Source organism: Trichechus manatus, unplaced genomic scaffold (assembly GCF_000243295.1).
Source record: "Trichechus manatus latirostris isolate Lorelei unplaced genomic scaffold, TriManLat1.0 scaffold00017, whole genome shotgun sequence".
In the NCBI taxonomy this organism is placed as follows: Eukaryota; Metazoa; Chordata; class Mammalia; order Sirenia; family Trichechidae; genus Trichechus; species Trichechus manatus.
The window spans coordinates 866,416-893,507 of NW_004443953.1; the positions used below are offsets into that span (position 1 = coordinate 866,416).

The 27,092-nt window shown below is 34.1% G+C and overlaps 1 protein-coding gene across 4 annotated transcripts in view; it reads right to left on the reverse strand.

The window, feature by feature from the left end:
- Window positions 1-27,092, reverse strand: part of EPHA7 (EPH receptor A7) — a 222,564-nt gene that overhangs the window by 123,340 nt on the left and 72,132 nt on the right. For all 4 annotated transcript variants that reach the window (XM_004372402.2, XM_004372401.1, XM_012554410.1 and 1 more), the window contains exons 4-5: window positions 25,502-25,657; window positions 24,143-24,478 (exon numbers count right to left, since the gene is read on the reverse strand). In XM_004372402.2, the coding sequence (XP_004372459.1) occupies window positions 24,143-24,478; window positions 25,502-25,657 (492 nt within the window). The remainder of the gene's footprint in view (window positions 1-24,142; window positions 24,479-25,501; window positions 25,658-27,092) is intronic.

The following is a 27,092-nucleotide window of genomic DNA, read 5'->3' on the forward strand; positions in this document are numbered from 1 at the left end:
TTTTTTTTTTTTAAAGCACCTGTGTTTTGTGAAGCAGACCACCAGAAAGATGTAGAGTAGTAAGACAAAAAAAGGGCAAGAGGAAAAAAACCTCTTAGACTCTTGACAAGTAATTTGGCAATATTTCAATAATCATTCATAGTTTTTGCTTTTTATTTTTAAATCCTATACTATCTGTCTAAAACAGTTAAAGTGGAGATCTGGAAACTACTTAAACTTTTTGAATTCTAACCGCAATTTCTTACTGAAATATGAACAACTATAAATGAGATCATTTTCCTTTGCTCTTGGTGAAAACTTAAATGGAGAGATAGAAACTGTTTTGATATTTTGCAATGAAAAACTATTACAATTCAAATCACACAGGTGAAATTCCCTGATCCATCTCATGATATTCTATAGATTTGGTGGATAGAGACCTGAACATATATCCAGTATCCGAGAGAAGTATAACACATCTTTTTGCTATAACCTAAGCAAGATGGTACAGATATTATCCTTGCTACTCAATACAAATTGGATAATGTTTAATCATAACTCATATATTTTTAAAAGCATATTTAAAGGAGCAAGTGTCTTAAAAGGAAAACAAAATCTAAACAGATCATATAGTTTACTGAGTACCAAAACTTTCAGACCTTTCAACTATTACACAGCTTTATAAAACAAGAGATAAAAAATAGCATACAACCATCACATAACTTTATGTTCATGGGCAAAGCTGCACTTGACTTGTAAGGTTGCTCAGAAGAATGAATATTCCTTATCCTCTCCTCAATGAATTTAGCATCAGTAAAACCAGGCAAATGCAAGGCATAAGTTAAGGTTTCAGAATCTATTCATATGCGGTATGTTACAAACTGCTTTGATAACAGTACGCACATCACTTTGAAAGCCTGGTGGGCAGTCAGATGTACAGCTGTTTAAAGCCTTTTTCACCTAATAAGAATTACACACCTTATAAGGACAAATGAAGTGAAACAGTTCATCTCCAACACCAGCTCCAATAGCAGCTAGCACTCAAGCAGCCAAGGGTAGCCTTTTTCTTTGAATAACATCCTTCTTTGAATTGAACAATTTTATCATAAATTTGAAGGCTGTTTAGAGTGACTGTATCTGATACTCTTTAGAAAATACTATAAAAAAGAAAGAAAAAGCAAAGAAATTTATATCATCCAATCTGTTTTGTTTGCTATCTATAGGGGTGGTAGTAGGGAGTGGTTAGGAAAGAGGCATAAAAGTGAAGTACAAAAGAGCAATTAAAAAAGTAACTGACGGTGTTGTTTTAGTGTAGAATCTTCACATAAAGTACTTTAAACAACAGGAGAGTGTACTGCTGCTTTCTTTTCAAATCCACAATTCAAAGCCTCACTTTTCTCCCATGGGAGACTGACCCAGAACACTGGAGAAAGATCGTCAAGGATAAGGTTGCTCAATAATGTCAAAGATAACCAGTGATCAAAAGCAAGTTTCCAGTGACCGCACACCATTTCCAAAAGGTCAGAATCACAAGATCTTTTAGTCAGTGAATGTATTTACACACTGATTGAACAAGGCTGTAACAAAAGATTCTATGTTTATTCTTGGAATACAGATTAGAAATGAGACCTACTTTTTTATGGGTAGTTCTTCGACCAGTTCTAAGCTTAGAAAAAGCTACCTTTACAAATATAAAATTAGTTTGGGCATAGTGCTGCATCTTACTCAAAAGAATTTTTAAGTGTCTGAAGGAAAGAAAATTTGTTTTCAGAGGGCATCAAAGAACATTTTTTTAAAAATTTGTTAAGCTTTGTATAAGTGTATTCAGCAGGTAATTGAGAGATTTATTTCCTAGAGAGCTAAGGAAAAAAAAAAAGGAAAGAAAATATTCCCATATTTTTCCATATCAAACGGTAAAATATCACAGACAAGCCTGTTGTTATTCTCACCACTGATCTCAAACCTGCAGCTCTCAAGTTAGATGCCCCTCAGAAAGGGAAATAAATATCACAGGATAGAAAAAGCAGCAGCATCCTGGAGGCAAAGAAATGAATTCCCAGGGAACAACCTGCTCTTTGTTCACCATTTGTATGACTCTTGTGACACTGGAACAGTAGTTTCATATTGTAGCATGTTTTTCCTCCCTCCCTAGTTGCTTACTACCAAAACAAATAAGAGGGGAAGGAGGGAGGGAGAGAGGGATGGAGGAAAAGAGGGAAGGAGGGAGGAGGGAAAAGAGGAAGGGATAAAAAAGGAAGGAAGATAGGAGTGAAGGAGAGAGAGAGAAAGAGAGAATGAACACATTAAATAGCAGAAAAGCCTAGGACACGAAGCCCAATAATATTCAGTCATATTGCCAAAAATCTCCACCAACAGCCCCTGGGGGTGGAACTGTAAAAGCTAGAGAAAATAATTTTCTGAGGTAAAGGAAGGTCTGGAACTGCTATCATATGTTATTCCATCCAAAATTAAATGGCAGTGCAAAATGATGTTTTTCTCCCTCCTCTTTTTATCCCCTTGAATTTTACATCCTTCTTTGGCTTCCCATTTCTTGTTTCTTTTATTCAATAGTTTTAAATAATCTATGCTGGAGTTGTGTGTGTGTATTTTCAGGGGTTCATTTTCTACCAACAGAGAAAGAACCAATGAAAAGTAGAAATAAAAAAAATAATATTAAATGAGAGAACAATTTTCAGGTACCTACCTAGTAAGCTCATACAGAAATGCGAAAGGGTATATTCTATGTCACGTGAATCATCACTGAAATTCAACTTTCTCTCCAAATCAGAGTTGTTACAAATCATATTTTTCTTACTTCCTGTTTGTTCACCCTAAGTAGGCTTAAATTTTCCCAAGTACTTAAAATTTGTTACCCATATCTGTAATATTAAATACTAATCAAACACAAAAATAGGACGTTTTATTCTTACTGTTTAACAGAGATGGATACTAGGATATCTCTTTAAAATCTCAAAAATTATGAATTGCTGATCTTTCGAATCTTTTCAGTGTTCTTTCTATAAAATCATTCCCTTCCACCTTTCTGTTATCTAAACCTCAAAATACAACATAAATGGAACCAATTAGCGTAAGTGGACACTTATTCTGATAGAGAGGTAAAGAAAATGTGTGTGTGTGTGTGTGTAGTTAACTTTTACATAATACATATACTGTATAGTAAGGTGGCAACATTTTATCACACTTCTTAATTTATTTTCTTTAAATAAATGAGGATAAAATATAACATGGATGCTTAGCATCGTTCTTAAAACATATAACAATATGAAAATTGGCAACTAAGAATAGGTTTTTAATTTATTGTGAACTGGTGTCTTAAAGATTCAAAGTTTATTTTTAGAAATCAGATATATCTAACACATCTCTAATTCCTGGAATTATGTGATATATGATGGATGGTTTCTTTCCAAAAATAGGTTTTTAGAAATGTCAACATTATTAGTTTCAAGAGTATTCAACTATATATTATCCTTTTGTAGTCCTGGTTATTCAGAGGGCCACATTTTGTGAGAGTGAAGGCAAAATTAATCATGTATAATAATCAGTATTATTTTGTAATTTTTCCAGGACTGTGTTTTGCCAGACTGAAAGATAGAATAGCCTTTCAACATTCCATTCTAGTATATCAACATCACTGACTTACAAGTGAAAAATACTTACACTTTTTAAGACACTTTTACATGTATTACTGAGATTAGTAATATATAGAGATTACATTACTTGCTCAAATTCACAAAGCAACATGTTCAACCTGGAATTTAAACATTCTGATTCTAAATCCATCATTTGAAGCCCAACTTGTTTGGTATGTTTTTAAGTCTGTCTTTCTCTACATGTGCTGTTATGTAGAAACTGAATAAAATGCTTGGCTCAATATATTTCTTGGCTATATAAACCACCTAAGCAATATGTACATACATACACTTTTGTCATGTCAATATATTGTAAAAATTTGTCTAAAAAATATATAAAAGAAAAGCAAAAATAGTTCAGGTGGGATATTCCTGGTTAAAAAAAATCTTAAATTCTAAACTAGGCTGTACTGAGTCACTACATGATGTTATACAAATAATATCTCTCTTATTTAAATCTTGACCCCTTTATCTGTAAGCAATAGGTTAAATATATTTGTTATTTTCCCAATTCAAAATGGTGTTACAGGGAACAATATCAGTTATAGAAAAGGATGAACTCTCAAGATTCAGAGGGACCAAAAAAAGACACTATATTCAGGGACAAATACTAAATAGCCACAAACCTTTTGTTTGGCTATTGATATTTAAGAGGAAAATACGTTTATTTAAGAGATACCATACATCTAATTAGGAGTCCTTGGGTGGCTCAAACAGTTAAGCACTCTACTACTAACTGGAAGGTTGGCAGTTCGAGCCTACCCAGAGGAACCTCAAAAGACAGGCCTGGCAATCTGCTTCCAAAAGGTCACAGTCTTGAAAACCCCATGGAGCAGTTCTACTCTGCACACATGGGGTCGGCCATGAGTTGGAATTGATTTGTCAGCAACTAACAACAACAATATACCTAATTATTAGGTATAGTATGTTAATACTATGTTCATAAATGAAACGATTTATTTAAAAATCCATAAGAATTCATGAATAGTCATACAACATATCTGTGTGTGTATATGTGTGTATGTGTATGCATATGTGTGTGCAGACATAATTTACTTAGGAATTCATAATTGTGACCCATTCAGTAATAAATCTTCCAGGCCAATTTAATTCTAATTTACCTAAGAAAAATGACTTAAAAACAATTATTATGAACATATCTAATCTAAATCTTATTAAAATATTATATCTTCATTCTAGAAATATATTGGGTAGTAAAATGTTTCTGTACATTCTTGCAATTATACCACTGTGAAAAGAAACATCATGTGATTTTCACAAAGATAAATGTTTAGGAATCCATCCTCAATATACTAAATGAAAATATGTTCAATTATTTTCCTAAAAAAGTGAAAGGGCCAAATTAAGGTCACATATCAAGAGATTATTTTTTAAACAAATTTAGACTTTTGCTGTTTCAAGTTTGTTTTGATGATAAACCATTGCTGTGGAGTAGATTTCGACCCATAGTGACCCTATAGGACAGAGTAGAACTGCCCCATAGAGTTTCCAAGTAGCAGCTGGTGAATTTGAACTGCTGACCTTTTGGTTAGCAGCGGAGCTCTTAACCACTGTTATAAATGCATTCATAAACTACAGCCTTTTGGAGATACAGTGCAGGAGTTTGTAAGAGGTTAAGGCTAGAGGTAGAGATTTATGGAGTTATCTATATAGAGGTGATAGCAGAAGCTGGAAGGGTACTCATCCTTTTATCCAGTATCATCACTACAAATTTTCCCAATTATCTTACTGTCTAAACATTATAACCTATTTAGTCTTCTGCAAATCTGACAATCTATGGTATATAATAATGTCATATATTCGGATCACTTTCCAACAGACAGCCCATCCATATACACTATATTTTAGTTTGATTTTCAAGGAACTCCTAGTGTTTTCTGAAATGTCCTCAGAGTAAAGAAGTAAAATACTATATATACCATAAACATAATTTTCAAATTTGAAAATCATAAAACATATTATTTATTTTACACCAAATTATAAAATCAGACTGTAAGAGAAAGGCAAATCATGTATTTGAGAACTATTATATAACACATAAACTAAGTTGATAAAGTTCAAAGACCTTTGGCATTAATTACTGTGGGTAATTCAGGAATGAAAATTATCGAAACCAAAGGATAGGGAAAACATAACGTGAGTTATCTGTTAATTCCAAATAAAGGAGGTTGTAAAGAACAACAGAATATATGACAGAATGTAGAGAAAGAGGAAAACTGTGACTCTAATTTTCATCTAATGAGGAAAACTGTGACTCTAATTTTGATCTAATCGTATCTTAAACCAAATAGTCGTCTCAATTCATACGGTCTTTAAATCCTGAACTAAAAACACATGCTGAAGTTTATGCCGTAACTGTGGCAAACATATCATCAGACTGATCCAGCTGTTAGATATAATTAACAATTTAGCACATACCCCACAGACAAAATGTCATGCAGACTGGCTACACCAAGACGTGAAGGATGATTCAATTTTAATATTGTTTTCATGATTACAGTACTCTATGAGCCTCAGTGATTATGGAAGTATACTTGTGATGTCAAATATAATATAATCACACTATCTAAGAAGGAGACTTCTAAGACACAGTTCCAGTATTTGGAAGTTCGCAGATCTGTTACAGGGTCTGCCTGGTAAAAAAGACCAAAGACCCAGTCAAGCACACATAATTCAGGAGGCCTGCCTGCCAGCAATAAAGGACGAAATTGGATACTTGGTGAGATTAATTACCTAGATAGAGTTTGATAATGCAAGTCAAATGGGAATGTAATTAAAGTGCACCTTCCATGAAAATTATTCATTGCTGATGGATCAGGTGACAGATAAATCAAAAGGCATTTTAAAAAGTGTACAGGTTAACTTGAAGCAGGTCTGTACTCTTTACAAAACTCTGTAATTGCAGGTGTGGAATTCATTCTTGCTCTCCTATCCTCATCATGATACCACAAGACAAAAAGGTAGACTGTATTATAACCTATTAGAAACAGAAGCCAATAGAAAAACCATTAGGATCACAGTTACAAACAAAAGGTCAGATAGACTGGAACCAGTTGGCTGGCAGCTTTCAGAATAGAATATCACTCGACATTCATACCATAATGGGATTGCAACCATAAAAGAAGGCAAGTGATGAATTAATAAACTGACTAGTCCCCAGGGTGCAATTCTTACCGATGAAAGACATTCTGGGGTAATCAAACAGAGTTATAAATTAGATAAATTGAATAGCACAAGAAGTATTTTACATCATCATTATTAAATAAAGTCTTCCTGGATGTGCTGCTAATTCTCTACTGTCATTATATTTATTTACAGTCTAAGAACAATAAAAAACAGTATTCTATAACAACTCCAGGGTAATTTCAGTTACCTAGAGGGATACTAAATCTAATTTATATGTTGAGTTTCCTAGGTATGTTTATTATACACCTGACAACAGACAGATGTAACAAAATGTCCAATTAAATGATAGTTACTGGAAATATGGCTTTACGTGTTACTCATTTGCCTGCCCTAACTAACGAACACATTTTGATTTTACTGACATGTATAAAGAAAATACATAATAATTTTCTCATCTGTGAGAACAAATTTTATGTTGAACAGTAAAACTGTATCATGTAGTAGATGGCATAAGAAATTCACAAAAAGAAGAGTTACTATCAGAAAAAAATATAATAACAACCTTAGCATAAAAGTTGGAAGTTCTTGTTTTATGGTAAACTTTAAATAATGTGACTCTTGACTTACTATTACAAACCCTCAAATAATTGTGTGACTTCTCAAAAAAATTACACTTTCTTTTTAAGTTTGAAATAAGACAAAATTTGAATTCAAATTCCAACAGTCCATCCAAATATCACATAAAAATCCTTCAAATTAAAAGTTGATCAAATAATAAAAATCTATTTTGCACTATCACCTAGAGGCAATTAAAAGGCTCATTACAAATAATTTAACCTAGTTCTAATGAAGTAATATTTCTAAAATTGTTCTAAAGAAAAATAAATTATACCACAGTAGTTCTTTACACATGTTGAAAACTCTGAAAGTGAAAAAATTCACATGCAAACACATAACACATTTTAGAGATATAAATTTGATACACAGAGTCTGTTTGTGTTTAAAGTACTAAAAGTAAATGTATAAAAATATATGTCAGGAAATTAAGTGTTTATACTAATCCTTTGTGAAACGTTACTGATTAAAATTGAAAACAGGTATGTCAAACACCTGATGCATTTTATCAGGAGACTTGCTCTTTACATTCCCTGCAGAGGTTCCAGTTAGTAACTTAATCCCAACCAAACTATAAAGCAAACGATCATGATTTGTCAGATTAGCTGATGGTTGTCCAGAAAAATTGTCTGAAAAGAGTCACCAGAACACTATAATTAAGATCCATTCATCCATTTCATCCCTGGATTGAAGAAAATAATGAAACACAAAAGTAGTCAGACAGCAGCCTATAGGAGATCAGTTAGTATCTTTTCAAATATAACCCCAGTATTCATGCAGCAGGTGCTCCAGACGTAACTTACAAATTATATTAAAATCCATGGTTTGTTAAAATAGTATCCGGCCCTACTGTTCTTTGTTTATGCAATCTTTAAAGATAAAGTAAATGTGACTGACTAGAAATAAAAGGTAAAGGTTTATCGTTACTAACAAATACTGAAAATAGAAGGATAAAGTCTCCAAACTTTCAGGTTGTTCTCATACTTTATGTATAGATGAACAAATGATATGGGACATATTTTTTTAAAAAATCTGTTAGAGAGAAGAGAAACTAAGAAAAAGAAATATAAAAATAAAAAGTATAAACTTTAACTGTATATATAAAATTAGTAACAAACCTGAATCTCTCAATGAAATGTGTATAATCAGTCATTGGATTTTATAGCAATATTTGATATTAAGAATGACAATAAGTATATTAGAGGAGGTATAATAATATATGCATAGTTTATCCTTATAGAATTAACATCTTTCCTTTTATGACCTCTGTTTCTGAGATTACCAGGTTCTCAACAACAAAATTTATGTGAGGCTAAATTTGGGTTCTTGGTGATGTTAAGGTGTCAAAAACAGGATGAGATGTCAAAATGAGGAGAAAACAAGGTTATGATAATGAATTGGAAGAGAACAAAGGCAGTTATTTTTTTCCAAAGAAAATTCAGGCTAATTCTCTTAGAGTCATTACTAGTCTGATAAATGTTGTATGAAATCAGCATAAAAAGTAATCTATTACAGTTCAATTCAGCACACATTGAGCATTTATACCACACGTGCCATAGTGTTAGCCCTTGTTTTCAACCATGACAAATATGATTCTGACATTTTCTACTCCATGTTGTCTAGCAAAGCTGTTTATCACGGTTCCAAACTGTCAACTCCAATGGACTTTTTTCTGTCTTCATTCTATTGACCTCCTGTAACATTTGATTCTATAATCAACTGATTCTGAGAAAATTTCCCTTCCCTTGGTTACTGTGACAGTCCTCCAATCAGACTGGCCTGGCCACCCCCTTTTGGTCTTTGTCATATGCTTTTCATAGTCTCCCAGCTCCTTACTGTTAGTGTTCTCAAAACTCAACCTCAAACTTTTTAATTATACCTCCAACTTCTCCTCCCAGGAAAATCATTCACTAACTCACCACCTATATATAGGCTTATGACTCCTGCATCTATTATATTTAAGCCCTACCACCATCCCAACATCTATTCTCTTAATTCCCAATGCATAAAGTAAAAATTTGCTTTGATACCCTATGGCTTCTAAAACTTCCCCCTTACTCACATTCTGTATACCAAGCCAATGATGTGCCCTAAAAATCATGTGTAAAGTAAATTTTTGTAAAGAAAATCATAAATAGAAATGCTCCTCCTTAAATTTAACAGAATCCCATAGATATTATTTTACGAGGTGAAAAATCATTCAATAATTTTGAGTAAACTGGGTTTTCACATACTACATTTACTTCTTGTATGGTATGTATTTTAAGAAATTCTCATTTTAAGAGCATTAGATGGAGGAATTAGTCAATTATTTAATAAATTTGTATTTATAAATTTCCGCATATTTCTGCAGTACCAATACCAACCAACTCTGACTTCACATACCCCTAATTATTATCTTTATTCTAACAGACAGAATGTGAAAATAGTAGAAAATTACAGGTAAGTAATATTTCTCTGCTTGCAATCACAGGTATGCCAAATAAGCTTTTAACTAATGTGCTAATTTAAATGCATATATGTTATTCATTTTAATATGCCCTTTTCTTGTAATGATAATACTGGATAATTCACCATTAATTTGGTATTGGCTCCACCAGTTCCCTTTCTGATTCACTGCATTTAATTATGAATTTCTACCCAGAATTAAGAATGTATATATGCTCATAATATACATGAAATTAAAGCACATATAGTTATAACTGTCTGTATATATGTCTACACATACAAATACATCAGATAACAGGTGGTGCAGCCTGACATAACAGGAGCTATGGGTATTGTGCTTAAGAGTTTTAGCAATATTTGAATAAGGTATGCAATAGTGATGTGGCTTAACCAACATCTCTGCGTTTATTATCATGTTTGCCATTATGAATACTATGCTCAGACAATGTTCTGTATCTTTCTACATACTGAAGTTAATGACCAAATATTATTAAAAATTGGGACACTAATTATCTGATGTCAACATGCTATGGATAATTAAGAACTGTGCACTTTGAAGCTATGCTAATTGTTATTCGCAGATCTCCTTTTCTCGTCCTTGTGTCTTAAACAAGGCAAGCATCTACAGGTCTGTATGTACATCTCTGCCACATACTTTGTCACAGAACATACATCATCTGCTCTGCCTCTTCCCCGATTAATTTTGTTGGGTTGTAGTGATGATCTCTCCCTTTGTGACTGACCTCTCTGTAAATGGAGTGCAGGAAATTTGAATAATTTTTTCCCATTTTTGTGCTTTTTTTTTTAACCTCTTAATTGATCCTTGTTCGTTGCTTACAATAGCACAAAGAGAATCCAATTCATAAAACAGCTGAAATTGAAACAATAATCAGGCTTTTGCAGTTGTACTTGACAGATCTGAAAAGCAAGATCTTTTTTTTTTTTTTAATTGTACTTCAGGTGAAGGCTTACAGAACAAATAGTTTCTCATGAAACAGAAGTACACATGTTATTTTATGACATTGGTTAACAACCCCACAACATATCAACCCTCTAACTTCTCAACCTCTTTTTTTTTTTTTTGGTAAAAATACACATAGCCAAAGATACACCATTTCAAAAATTGCTACATGCACAGTTCAGTGACATTGACTATGCTCTTTGAATTGTGCTGTTATTCTCACTTAAGATGAACGCTTACAGAACAAAATAGTTTCTCATTTAACAGTTACTACAAATGTTGCCCTATGACAATGGTTAACAATCTCACAACACATCAACAATATCCTTACTCAACCTTAGGTTCCCTATCCCCAGCTTCCTTGTCCCCTTCTGCTTTCTGGCCCTAGTCACTGGACTCCTGTACCTCGTTAGTCTCATTTGGTTTTATGGGGCTGTCCACTCCCAGGCTGAACAGTGAACCTCGGAGGTAACTTCACCACTGAGCTAAAAGGGTATCTGGGGGCCATACTCTCGGGGTTACTCCAGTCTCCTTTAGGCCAGTAAATCTGGTCTTTTTTTTTGTGAGTTAGAATTATGCTCTACATCCTTCTCCAGCTCTGTCCAGAACCCTCTGTTGTGATCCTGGTCAGAGCAGTCAGTGGTGGTAGCCGGGCACCATCTAGCTGTACTGGACTCAGTCCGGTGGAAGCCTTGGTAGCTGTGGACAATTAGCCCTTCGGACTAATCTTTTCCTTGTATCCTGTTCCCTTCATTCTCCCTTGCTTCCGAAGGGATGAGACCAGTGGAGTATCTTAGATGGCCGCTCACAGGCTTTTAAGACCCCAGACACTACTCACCAAGGTAGAATGTAGAGCATTGTCTTTATAATCTGTCATGCCAATTGAACTAGATTTTCCCTGAGACCATGGTCCCCACAGCCATCCGCCCAGCAATTCAGTCCCTCAGGGAGTTTGGATGTGTCTATGGGGCTTCCATGACCTTTCCAGTGTTCTCTCCTTTACCTTATTACTTGGATCAGTTGGTTAAAACTGTTAATGATCCTCTTGGATCAATGTCTTTTCCTTGTAGCTGTAATTTACTGCATTGGTGAATCAGTACAGATATTCTTGTGGATGGCTCTGCATCATTCCACCAGACTGCATGTCTGAATCAAATTTGCTTCAATTCATCACCAACAAAGCAAGGAATAAAATAATCAACATTTACTCTCTTAACATTGGTACTGAACACAGAACAACAATTAATGCTTGTCAATTTAAAGACTATCTCCTACCTTTTTCAGGGTAATGTCCCTCAGCTTATCCAGGCTAGATATGGTGTGTATGGTAGGAGGTAACAGTGGGTAGGAAATGGGACTGTGGGGAATGTAAATATGTACTTCAAATTTATAGGCCCAAATTTTTATAATCAGCATCAGCATCATCATCATCACCAGTTAACATTATGTATACTAGTGTGTACATGAATAATGTATGAAAATACCATCCACTGGATTTTTATTCTCTGATATGCAGCTTACTGATTTCTTGCCCTTAAATGAAATTTTAAAATTGTTTTTGTATCCACAATGCTACCTCTTTAATAACACTTACGGGAAATGGCCACAATAGCTTGCTACATAAGAACCAAGTAAACAATTTATGGATCTCAACCTGTTTTCGGAGTGGAACAGCACCTAGTAAATCAGATACTAGTTTTGGTCAACTAAAGATTAGCCAAAAAATACTTCTTGATTCCATACATATTGGAAATATTTTACAATATTTAATTGTTAATTTAAGTGTTAATTTGTATTCTTAGCATAGTAATCCTATTATATAACATATGACTTGCTGGTTTTCATGATTTATAATTGTGCAATAGTTACAGAAAAAGAAAGACTAGATCTAATATATATTGACCCATGGTTGTACCCCGAAAACATTCTGTATATTTTTCTTAAGTCCCTGCTATTAACTTGTTTTTTGTCTTTTTCCCCCTAAATCATATTTCAGTTAAAAGAGAGTTTATAGATCTCACTTGAGCAAACTACTTTAAAAATAAAGTGGTTATTTCTTTATAAATATTTTTGCAGTGGATGCATTTTCAAACTCTACAATCTCCACACAACAAACTGACAGTAGCAAAATGAAGGATCTCCTAATAAAGGCAGAACATATAGTAAGAATTATTTACATAATCCCATCATTATACCAGGATATACTATACCAGGATAATGATCCTAATGGGCAGTCATATATTTTTTGAAAAGCCCATTTACAGGAGGCTTAATTTTAATGATTTAAATTGTATTTAAATCTCCAAAATAGAGGGCTATAAAAACTTTCTCACAAGAGAATCCTGAAATGGCACTCACATCTTAATCATATAGAAATTGCTGGTTTAAAAATGCTAAGAATATGACAAACTTGCTCAAGCTTGAAAATTCAGGGACAAAACTCATAATTTACTTTGTACTGAATGTCCTGCTACCATAGATGTAGCACCTTCCATAATTTATTAGATAATAAGTTAGCTCTGTTAAGAAAAACTGTCCTGGATATCAAAAGGAATAAATTACTATTGGTCTTTCTAGCACTTACTAAAGCATTTCACTGGACAAGTTTAGTATTTTTCTGTTGGTAAAGAATCATAGAAATGCATGATAGGATGAAATTAAATTATCTCAGGGAAGGGTAGTATTCTTATTGGACAGATTAACTCTTTTTTCCCAGACACTTAAACATCATTAAGTACAAAGTAGCAATTCTGAGACTAAAGAATTTAAGTAAAAATTAAGATATGTTCAATGGAAAATGAGAGAAACACTAATTTTCTTTCAGATATCTATAAATAAAACTTCCATTGAACAATATCAGATTAACTTGTCACCTTAACCCCAATATCAGCATAAATAATTCATTACAAATATTTATAATATTAGAAAAGGGTGGCAGTGGGATGGCAAGATGAAGGGTGGAGGTTAGGATACAGGTTACTTAGTGTCATTTCCTAATATATGTTTTAATTGAGAAAAATCATAGCACAGCTATTTTCTGTACTCTCAAACATTCACAAAACTACAAAGAGGGAAAATATAATAATTTATGAAAAGCTGCTGTCATGTTTTAAAATATCAGTCCTAAGTAGTAACAAAAAAAAAAAAGATCTCAAATCAGGGTCCCTGTTTGTGCTTTCTTCTATAATCAGTGTGACATAAAAAGGTAAATTATATTTTCAAGAAGTTTTCAAAATATGGAATATTGCAAAAGTTTTTAAAGTTAAAGGTTTTTGTATTTCTAATACTTTAAGTTTTTGTCTAAAACTCTGCTTATACCAATTTATGGCGGAAAACTCATTTTAAAATTTTAAATATATCTACAGTTTGATGACCAAATCACAAAATTTCAGTTTCAATACATGATCATATGTAGCTGTTGCATAATTTAAATAAAAGTATATCGTTTTAATTAAATAAGCCTGGGTGGTTCAAATGGTTAACATGCTCAGCTCCTAATTGAAAGGTTGGAAGTTTGAGTCCACCCAGAGGTTCCTCAAAATAAAGGGCTGGAGATCTACTTCTGAAAAATCAGATATTCTAAATTCTATGAAACACATTTCTACTCTGATGCGCATGGTGTTGCCATGAATCAGACTCAACTCCACGGCAAGTAGTAAGTTCTAGTTATTAATATTAAAGCCAACATAGTTGTATTCCACTCATTAAAATTTTTTCAAAATAGTTCTTAAAAATATTATATATATAATTTATTTTTTTCTTTAAAGACTGTCATTGATTAAAACATATATATGTATATTTTATGTAAATATACATATAAACTCATTGCCGTTGAGTCAATTCCAACTCATAGCGACCCTATGGGACAGAGCAGAACTGCCCCATAGGGTTTCCAAGGAGCGGCTGGTGGATTCGAACTGTCAGCTTTTTGGTTGGTAGCCGTAGCTCCCTGTAGCTGTTAACCACTGCATCACCAGGGCTCCAAATATACATATAGATGTATATTTTAAAATTAAAGGTGTCACTAAAATACTTAAGCATTAAAAAATCAAATTTTACTCACATAGTCTGAAACTCCAGCATATGAATTAATAAAATGTCCTGCCCTGTGGCATGAATTAGCATGACTGAATCCTGCTCTGCCTTTCAGATACCTCAGGTTTATAAAATGCTTAGAATCATAACAGAAATGGATATTTTGAATAGTTTGTTATAAAAAGAATCTTAGTCAGTTGATTTTCTTTTGCAGATGGCATAAATGTGCATTTCTATGTTTTTAAAAACAGCATTATTTCCACAAAATGTATTTTTTTCCCCATTTATAGCTTGTGTCATCTTGTGGAGATACTGCATTTAATATTACTTGATATAATCAGTACCTGCTCACACACACCAATATATTTTCTTTACATCATGTTCCCTTAAAGTATAAAATCAAGCTTATAAATTTCTAAGAAACATCAAAATACATAAATAAACTGAGTTTATTTTATCTAAAGAACACATAACAAGACAGACTACTATTTTAAATAATTGAAGACAGATAATCTGGGTCAATTTGTGAGAAGAAATAGTGTTAAGTTACATTAATTTGTGTGAGTAAAGATATTTCTGACAAAGGCAATGACTTCTGGTACTGTCTTTTTTGGTATAATTTTTGCTTATGTATAACATTTTATCATAGAACTCCATAGTTATATTTTATTTGGAACATTATATTAGCATCACAAATCAAAGTAAAGGGAATACTGAAGCAAATCTTAATTTCAGCAGAGAAATCAGACCTTGGCATTGGAAAACATAAGGGAAACTAGTCAAATTAAAATAGGCATGGCTACCTTTAATTTTCTTGAAGAAGGGCAATAAAATCATAGCCAGAAGACAAATACTATATTTATCAATGCTATCTCCCAGAGATTATATTCGTTGTTAATATCCTCAGGAAATAACACTTCCTAGTATGTCCCCTTCTCATTCAACAGTGCTTATCATCAGGCCATTGAATCAATCTGCAAATTCCCATATAAACTTGTATAGGCAAGTTTTTCATCAGAAGTCCACGATCATATTACATAAACACCCTTAATAATTATGAGGTAAGCAAGTTCCTAGGTGGCACAGTTTGTGTGCTAACTGCCAACCTAAAGATTGGCAGTTCAAACCTACCCAGAGTTACTGGAAGAAAAGGCCTGGCTGTGACCTGCTTCTGTTAAGATTACTTATAGTCAAGGAAACCCTATGGAGCAGTTCTACTATGTAACACAAGTGGTTGCCATGCATCGGGGTCAACTCCATAGCAACTAACAACAACAAGAAGCAAATACAGTGTGCTTGACTTCAATAATCTTGGTGACCTTTGTAAAGTCATACTCTCTTTTTAAGTCTCAGCTTTTTAACTGTAAAATGGTATTAATACTTGCCTTACCAGCCTCACAAATTTACTTCAAATTCTAACATAATACTGGTGTAAGTCATATATAAATCACTCATCCCTAAACAACAAAATTGATGCTGAAGAATACAGGTTTTTTTTTTTTTTTTGAGAGAGAGAGAGACTCTGCATCTTTGAAAAGAATTAAGATGTCTCTACCATAATGACAGATTCTCTGATGTTTTCTCATATTTTCAAAACTTGTCTTCTACATAGTTCCCTCCTTCCCCCACCGCCCGCCCCCGCCCCAAGAATCACGGCTAGACAGAGGACTTTTTTTTTTTTTAATAGCAAACTACTATATGCAATACATCACATGTACTGTGGAAGATACAGAAAAGTTTAAAACTTAAATCAGGGTCAATTATGTCACTTGTCTGTTCAAAAAACATTCAGGTTTCCCCTACTGTCAATCAAGAAGGTCTATTTTCCTAAAAATAGACTTTCCCATAAGTCTGTCCCACAAATCTTTATTGATCCAGTTTATACTACTATTCTCTAAACACATCTTGAACGCTATCCCTCTTATTCTTTTACATGATTTAACTATCTTTAGTGGATGTTGTAATGGGCTGCTAACACCCCCTTTGGTGAAGGGCAGAAGAATTTATTTGCCCAGCTGCTAAAATAGCTCCCAGAGATCAAACTTCAGTTATCTGCCCCCTTCAGAATCTCCTTGTATGTAACGACATCTTGTTCCTTCCATTGCCTAAAGCTAATGTCTGGATGACACAGAAGTATAAAAGCTTACCACCCTCTCTTCAATTCCGGAAAATTCTGAAGGTCCATTACAGATGGAGAGCACCTCCAAGGGGTTAGCTGAGGACTCCAATGAGACTACATCATAGCTCAACTTCCCCTCTACTCATTCCTGCTCCCTTCCCTTCTCTTCTAATGATGTTGATCCTGAATGCACTCCCTAATAAAACTCATTAATTTCCATCTATGTATCTACTTCCTGAGGAGCCAAACTTGGTAAACTACGTAAATCCTACACCTCTGTAAAGAGGTATCAGTTTTCATCCTAATTCCTTAGTGATGCTTTGCAGAGTACACTAAAAGTTTTCAACAACAGTTTCTGTATATAGGTAGTCCCCAACTTAGGGCAGGGTTTGTTAGGAAAACTCTCATAAATTAGTTTTGATGTAAGCCGAATACCTCTTTTTTTATTATTATTATTACCTTTTATTATCAGTATCTTTATAAATCCAATCTTCATATGTCTTTGGGGGTTGTCATGAGAATGACTACATCAGCAAATTACACAGTGCAATACTGTATGTAGTACATATTACCAACAAGAAGATGTACAAAAAATAAAAAAGAACAGTTTAAGTGCCGTTCGTGGTAACTCGAACTGTTCTAAGTTGCAGACTACCAGTACATATCACTCAGCAATCAATGATTTGCAATCAACAGTGATTAATATACAAAAAAAGCTCTGTTAGATGGTGGAGAAACAGATTAAAATGACACAGTTCCTGTCCTGAAAGATAATGGCTAAGTCCCTTTGAGGAGAGATCACATATTAAACTTTTGTATTGTCTTTTCTAACAAAGTTAAAAATTACTTGTTTAAATTATGTCAGAGTGAATGAAGATATTATAGAAAGAGATAGTAATTTTAGGGTGATCTGTTTTTATTAACTTTCACACTTCTGCAGACCATTTTTATACTAATTTCTTTGGTCTGTGGAAGGACTGTAATAGCAATTACAAAGTTTTAACTTGGTGGGTGGGTCCTCTTGAGGGCCTAGAGTATGACTTACTTGCTCTAGACACAGAAAAACCATATCCATTCTTAGAGAGTTAAACTAACTGGCATCTTTTCTGTGAGGGCTTCCCTTTTTCCCCAGGTAGAATGAAACATTCCTTCAGCATGTTGTTCTATAGCATGCTTCACATTATAGTTACATGTATCATCATCGATGTGTGAATAAATGTATATCTGCCATAGTGTCAACTCCTCCTAAGGAAAGGACCATTCTTAACCTTCATCTCAACAGCATCTAGATACTAAGTGCACACTAAGTAGTAATTATAGATACTAAGCTGAATACAGGGTCGCTATGAGTGGGAATCAACTCAATGGCAACGGGTATGGGTAAGCTTAATTAATATTAAAAAGCTATATTTAAATATTCAGCTCTTCAGAAAACTTGAAGTTTTAAGACCTATTTGTTCAAGACAGCTTTCAATGTAAGGGAAAATGAGGATCATAATGCCATAAATCAAACGCATACAGTTTTTCCCTCACATATTTTTTAAACATTTCCAATGTACATAAGCTGGATCTCCGTGATTCTGCCCTTAATAGGTCAGTATCATTCTTAATAAAACAAACATCATTACAAAGGCATATATATTTCAGTCACCTTATATACAGCACATGTTACTGATAAGTAAATACAAAAATTATACAAATATTAATATTAATAAGCTTACTTTTTCATATACTTATCTTAGATATTGGTTTAAATAAGAACTTGGATCTTAAGATAATTTGTGACTAGATAATATACACATTTTATATAGGCCAAACGAAACTAATTTCTCCTTCTTACAAAATTATAACACATAATTGCCAATTCTGGGCCCCCCATTGTTTTTCCCCACATTGCAACATGTCTTAGTTACCTAGTGCTGCTATATCTAGTGCTGCAATAACAGAAATACCGCAAATGGATGGCTTTAACAAACAGAAATTTATTTTCTCACAGTTTAGGAGGCTAGAAGTCTGAATTCAGGGTGCTGGCTCTGGGAGAAGGTTTTCTCTCTCTGTTGGCTCTGGAGGAAGGTCCTTGTCTTTTCTGAACTTCTGCTCCTGGGCAATCTTCATGTAGCTTGGCCTCTCTCATCCCCCATCTCTGCTTTTCATACGCTTGTTTAATCTCTTTAAATCTCATGAGATTGACTCAAAATACAACCTACATTAATCCTGCCTCATTAACATAACAAAGACAACCCACTCTAAAATGCGATTATAACCATAGGCATTAGGATTTACAACACATATTCTGGGGGGACACAGTTCAATCCATAACATTCCACACTTTGGCCCCCTAAAATTCATGTCCTTGCAACATGCAAAATGCATTCACCCCATCGCATCACAACAAAAATCTTAAATCAACTCCAAATCCAAAATCCCATCTTCTGAATCATCTAAATCAACTATGGGTGACACTGTTATCTGTTTCCAAAGTACAATGGTGGAACAGGCATAGGTAGACATTTTCATTACAAATGGGAGAAACTGGAGGGAAGGAAGGGATAACAGGCACCATCAAGTCCAAAACCCAGCAGAACAATTTATATTAGCTCTCAAGGCTTGAAAATAATCCTCTGTTCTCTGAGACCATCTGGGCAATGGCCTCACCCTCCAGACTCTGGGTGTTGGCCATGCCCTCTAAATTCTGGGTGGAAGCCCCTCAGCCCTGGGCTTCAGCTCTGTCTTCCAAGCCCACTGGGATGGCAACTCTGCTCCCGCTGCTTTGGGCAGCCCCACTCTCCTCGTCCATCTGAGTGGCGACCCTACCCCCTCAGCCCCGGAAGTTCTCGTTCTTCTGCCCCTGGGGCATGGCAGCTCTGTCCCTCAGCTTTGGGCAGTAGACTCATCTCCCTGGCACACACTTAACAGCAGCCCCACACTCCAGAACTGAGTTGGCAAAGATCCGACTCTTAGAAACCTGGGAGGCTGTAGCCCCATCTTTGAGATTCAGGAGACTATGGTACCACCCTTTGAAACCAAGAAGGCCCTGCTTCCTGTGCTCTTTCCAACAGTTCTGCTGATCTCCAAGTTACTCCAGGGATGGTCCTTTTCTCTTCTTGGAGAACAACAGACGTAGCTCCTGTGGCCTGTTTCCTGCCTGTAGAATTCCAAGTGACAGACAGCATTCTTTCTTTTTGTTCTTTCTCTGTTCCCTTCAGTCTAAGCTGATGTGTTTTCTGCTGTGATAGTTGGTTAGATCCATCAGTCACAGGTTTAATCTTCTTGCCATAAGATTATGTAGCCAGCCATGTCTTTGGTGAACATTCCAGAACAAGTGTCCTTAGTTTGTACAACAGAATTTTCCAAATCTCTAAGGTCTGTTTGCATTTTGCACAGTTCATTTTTAAGTCCATCTCTTTCCTCTCAATTTTACTATAAGTAGCAAGGAAAGACCATGCAACTCCTTTAAGATCTTACTTAGAAATCTCATCAGTCAGATATCCAAGTTCATCACTTACAAGTTCTACCTTCCACCAAATAATCTGAACATAATTCAGACAAGTTCTTTGTCACTACATAAAAAGTATCACCCTTCCTCCATTGTCCAATCACATGTTCATCATTTTCCTTTAAAGCCTCACTAAAAGCACATTTAATGTCCACATTTCTAGCAGCATTCTGTTGCTGGTGCCATGTATTCTCTAAGATGATATAGAGACTTTCTCTATAGCTCTCCTCATTTCTTTTTGAGCCCTCACCAAAATTTCCTTTGATATCCATAATTCTACCAACAGTCTCTTCAAAGCACTCTAGGCTTTTACTATTAGGCACTTAAAACTCTTCCAGCCTCTACCCAATTCCAAAACCACTTCCACATTTTAGGTATCTGCTAGAGCAGCACCCCGCTCCTGGTACCATCAAATTCTGTCTTAGTTATCTAGCACTGATATAACAGAAATACCTCAAATGTGTGGTTTTAACAAACAGAAATTGATTTTCTCAGTTTAGGAGGCTAGAAGTCAAAATTTAGAGTGTCAGCTCTAGGGGAAGGCTTTCTCTCTATATTATTTCTAGAGGAAGGTCCTTGTCTCTTCTGAACTTCTGCTCCTGGGCAATCTTCATGTGGCTTGGCATCTCTCTTCTCCCATCAATGCTTTCCACATGCTTGTTTAATTTATTTTATATCTCAAGAGATTGACTCAAGATACAACCTACACTAACCTTGCCTCATTAACATAAAGACAATCCATTCCAAAATGAGATTATAACCACAGACATAGACGTTATGATCTACAACATATATTTTGGGGGGACATAATTCAATCCATAAAACAATAAATAAAGATTTTAGTGTGTTTTGCCTCGACAAGTTAACAGAGTTATATAAATAGAGGATTAACCAGCATTCATGTTGCTACTCACTACAATAGCATTTTAATGACAATAAAGATTTTTTAAAGTTTTCTCTAGTATCATCTCATTTAAGAGGATAATAAAAGAAGGTAGATATTATTTCATACCCATTTTACTCATGTAGAATTTTAGTGATCCACCCAACAGCATGTGCTTCATAAGGGCAGAAAAGGGGCTGGAACCCAAGTTCTTTAATGTCAATGTCCCTACTTCTATCCTAAGGAAGGGACTGGAGGTCTTCAATGCACTTACATTTACACAAACACTGATATGGGCTGTCTTTTTCTTGAGTTCCAGGTTCCAAACTTAATAGTAAAGGAACTACGAAGTGTACACATTACCTTTCAAATACTGACTGATTATTTTCCATCCTTACTTTCTATTCTTTCCCAGACAGATGGAGATTCTCTTAGTAAACCTTTTATTCTAGGCATCAGGGAATTGTTGATGGGTGATAACTGACCAGAGATCCAGATTTAAATTCATTATTGAAGTGACTACAGCATAAACTAGGTAGAAGGTGATGCTATTTGGTTAATGAAGCATGAGAATTTCAAGAATTAATGCAGGTTATCATGGATAGTCATGAACTTAAAGTTTCCAATCACACCTCCCTTTATAAAGAGCAAAAATACTGGTGATGAGGGGGAGTGGGTATCCAAAAACAACAGAACAATAGTTATTACCATATTGCAAATTTCTTCCATTAAAAAATAAATTAAAACTTAAAACTACTACAGTTTAATTCCTTATTTAAATGAATTTGTTTGTGATAGTAGAAAAAGCTAACTGTAAATTCATGAGTTTTATCATTTGTGATGTAGTAGAGACTAGGCAATTGTGACTTAATATTTTAATATGAAAGTATAAACCTAGTTTTCTTTTTTATCCTTTGTTATATTTGTTCATTTAAAAAAAATTTAAGAGCTTCATTATGGCATAATATTCATAACATAAAACTTATTAATTTTAGGGATTCAATTATCTTAGTAAATGTACAGAGTGTGAAACCATCACAGCAATCTAATTTTTTACATTTCTATCACCTGGCAAAAAAGAGATAACAAGAAACTAGTTTGCTCTTAACCAGAAGACAATCAGAGCCATTTTACTTGACTACTGTGTGATATTTGATTCATGAATTTATGGAAAAATGTGACCTATTTAGCCCAAGTATTATTAACTTGAAAAATTAAACAGTAGATATTTAAACAGCAAGAAAACATCTCAAAAGTGGCATATGTAATAAACTCTATTTGTTGTAACAGTTCAGCATCTCTAGGTCTTATTCGAAAATTAATAAAATACCCTTTCTTACACTTGATATCAGTAGTAATAAAATAAAGCTATTCTCACTTAGTATGCTAAGAATTTCTATTAATGTTTCTAGAAGATAGCTCTGATGTCACAACCATGAACCTAAAATGTTTCAAACCCACTTACTGTAAAGTTATGGCAAATTTCAATATAAAGTAACATAAGTAAAAATACTCAATGTTAGTAAGTCCAGGTATCGGTTAAATCAGTTATTTCTTTTGTCCAATTTTGAAGATTTAAAAGTTTCTATGTTATTTTACCTTCAGACATTTCCTTTTACAAAGTAGCTCTGATTTGACATTGCCGTTTAAATAAACATCAGAACTTTTAGAATAAGAACCCATTAAGCCGTTCAAAATGGTAAGCATAAGACCATATGCACTGCTTTCATTCTGGAGATATAATTTAAACAAGTAACATTTATTAAAATTGGTATGAGAAGGAAGAATAGATTAATCTATGCCCAAGAATTTAGGATAAAACTGGTTAATTGTTGACAGCTAGCCAATGACCAAGAGGACCTTATTATAAGCCTATCATGATGCTCACACAACTCAATACTCTGGCGCAGGTATAAGTTTATTAATGACAATGGTATAGCACTTGGCTATGTCTAATACATAGCATATTCCTTCAGCAGTTAGAATTTTTCAAAAGATTGAGAAAGACCATGATTTCTGAAACCTTCTTCAGTAACAAGATATTTCTGAAGGTTTAGAAAGTCTATAATTTCTGAAACTCCCTTCCCAATTTTTATTCCCAGAACATACTCACCCCAACAAAGAATCACTGAGGAGAGCATCTCAAAGGCCAGTAAGAAAATATGTGAAAAACTGCTTTTTGGCTAAGCTACAAATTCACAATTATTGTGGTTATGCTATTTCTTTCAAAACCCTCATGAAATCTGCCAAGTACTTATTCCAGTATTATGGACATTACTGTGATCACAAATCTATTGATGAACTTAAAATTCCTTCATGCAAATGTAAATGCAGACTTACCACATATTACAAAGATCATATTCTATGTAGTAAAAATTGGGTAATACTAAGACTGTGCAGCCAACTTTTTCATTATTCTTAAGTATGTGCAGATAACGGTTATGAACATGTACCATACACACACACACACACACAAAAGTGAGAAATTTCCTATACCTCATTTTTCCAATATTTTACCTCTCCTCCTTCTCTACATCTTTCAACAGAATTACTTGTTTTACATCAGTCTTAACTGATTCACAATTCATCTCCTTTTATTTCTCCTGCCAGAACCTTGGAGGAGATGTTAATGAGTATAGTAATGGTTTAACAGGCAACAGGAGAAATAACAAAGAAAAGTTGAAGGTGTCAGTAAGCAACAACGAGCTAGAATGATCATGTTCTGTATAGACAAGTTAAATATTCAAGGGAGACATCTCACTTATGCTGGCGCATTATTCACTCAGTGAAGACAAACACAAAAACATACCTGCTTGACCAGTGGTGATACTGACAGCCGCAAAGAGCCTCTGGGACCGGCTTAAGTCAGAAACTCCATTTACAGCTTCAACTTCAAAAGTATAGTTAGCATGGGCTAGTAGGTCCATGACAGTGACATAGTTATCCTCTAATCCAGTCTGCTGGGGCATGTATCCAATGTTACTCCCACAAGGAACACATTCACCCTGTTCCCAACTGCACCGCTTACACAATATTCTGTAGGTCACATCGTTTCTTCCCCCATTGTCTGCAGGAGGACTCCATTCCAAGCTTACTGTGGTTTGGTTGATGTTAAAAATGAGGTTCTGTGGTGCAGATGGAGGTCCTTTGGAAACAAATAATAATAATAATAAAATAAGCAAACAAGCAAAAATAGAAATAACACAAAAGTAAAGAAAGGATCGGTGTGAGGCATTAAGCTAGTAGCTCAATTACCAAAGAGAAAACTAGTTGAAATGCTTTCTTTCACATAAAACATTTAATTACCTTTACTAAAGAGGCCATATAAAAGCCTTCTTGAATTTACTTGGCAAGAGGCTTTATTTATTTTCCATTTAATATGTAAAAACCAAAACAGGATAGCAACTGTTTGTACTTTTGCCATAGTCTTTAGCTACTTTTTTTTGCAAGTAATTAAAAAATAACAGTTAATACACCTAAAACAAACAGTTGTGCAGTTGTTTTAAAATACTTTTCCTTTAAACATATAACAGAGAATACATTTATTCATTCTTAGTGTACTCAGTAATTATTTATAGTAGTGTCTGGGGTTGGCTTTGGATTTGGATCTCTCAAAAAACCAAACCCACTGCCATCGAGTCAATGCTGACTCATAGCGACCCTATAGGGCAGAGCAGGACTGCCCCATAGGGTTTCCAAGGAGCAGCTGGTGGATCTGAGCTACCAACCTTTTGGTTAGCAGCCGATCGCTTAACCACTGCACTACCAGGGCTCCTTGGGTCTTTCAAAATTCATTAATTGAAGCACCAAGACTCTTGCTCAATTTACTGTTGGAATTTTAATCCAGAAGCCATTACTTTTTAATCACACTTCATATCCATGCAAGACTCCAATAATTTTTACATTTTATTTATATACATGTAAAAATGTTATTAAAATGTATCTTGATTTTGCAGACACAAGAATTACACTGAAGATGATCTAAGATATATCTGTTTTATAGTATTGTTTAACCTAGACAGACAGTTCATGGAAAATTTTAAGAAAATTTAAGTAAGACTGAGAATGTATTTGCAAACTCAATACCTATTTCAAGGATGCTACAATGTTACAAATGAGTGGAAGGGATGGGGAAGTTCTTCTTTACTTCATTTTCTTAAGAACTTACTTGTGCAAGCCACATACGGAGGGTCAGATGGAGCTCTATAATACCCATCTTCACATTCACATCTTGAGGAGCCTTCTTTATCAGAAAAACTGTGAGTTGGGCAACGAGAGCACTGAAGATCTTGAGAGGAAGATTTGTAGAACCCACGGCCACAGGCTGTGTAGGTAAAAGAGAAAAAAAAAAAGTGAAAATAGGAACATGAGAGTAAATAAAATTTTATTATTTTAATTTTAGTAATACATAGCAAAGAGAAAATATGCAATCCGATTTGTGGAAAAACAAGCTCTTTATGATAAAATATTTGTTTTAGTGACTATCAATAACCCAATTTTATGGTACTACTATTTTTAAAACAAAATAATAAAAAACAAAAAAGATACAACAACTTGCACATGCAGTTGGAATCAGTAATTGCAAAGTTTCGCGTCCATAATTGAATACCACTATAAGTTATTTAGGCTGATGGTATCGTACATTGAATATATTGAATACATCCAACATATTCTTAATAAGAAGTACATGAGTACCTATTTAAATTTTAGTGACTTAAAATTTAACCCAATAGATAAACCATATCCATAAATAAATATTAGTGAATATTTAATATGAATTCAATTTTAATTTTTAATTTCTTATTTTCAAATTTATTTTTATGCCCTCAACTTGAGCATTGTTCAGAAAATTATATGTTCACTGTTAGGGAAAAAATCAGCAAGTCTAACTTACTGAGATGGTATATTCTCAGAAAGAAGTTGAGCCTTTACTTTTTTTCGCATGCTGAATGTATAATGCATAATTCTGATATAATTGAAATTTCACCAAAATCATCTTTTGAGTTTCAAATGAAAGATGAGTATTTTAGGTAACTTACAGACTTAAAGCAATATTATATTGCAATAGATAGACAGACAGATGATAGATAGGTAAACAGTCAGAGATAGCTATATGGTGAGATAAATGAATATTTAAACAGAATTTTAATCATCTCTTTGTTAAAATATGATTCACTATTGCCCTCAGAAGCCAATCAGCTTTTCTGGTAGAAAGCACTTGCAAACATACTAGATAACAAAGAAGTTTAAAGCATCTTCAGGTTTTTAGTAGAAGTTATAAATAGAAGGCACAGAGAGAACAATGACATTGATTACATGATAATGAAACAAAAACATAACACTTTAAAGCATTTCTGAAAATACGATCTTGTCACCTAAAAAAATGGTTACCTGGTAGGTTAAAGGATTTAGCATGGATTTCTCAGAATGAAAATTCTTTTTTATGAACCTTAGGAATAGTTTAAGTATTCACATATCTTGATCCATATATTATCTGTAACTCAAAGAGCACAGCCTATGATTTGTTACTTTATAGGCATCTCAGAGACAATATCCCACACAATAGAATATATGATGCTTTACTCACAAGCATTAAAAGTAAAAACAGAGAGAGAGAAGTGTCCTGAGAGACAGAGAGAGAGAGAGGGAGAGAGAGATGTGTCCTGAAAATCTTTAATGACATTATGTATTTATATGTATATTTACTTGCTTTTTAAATGAAGGGTCGGTTAGTGAGCAGGGAGGAGACAGGGGACACA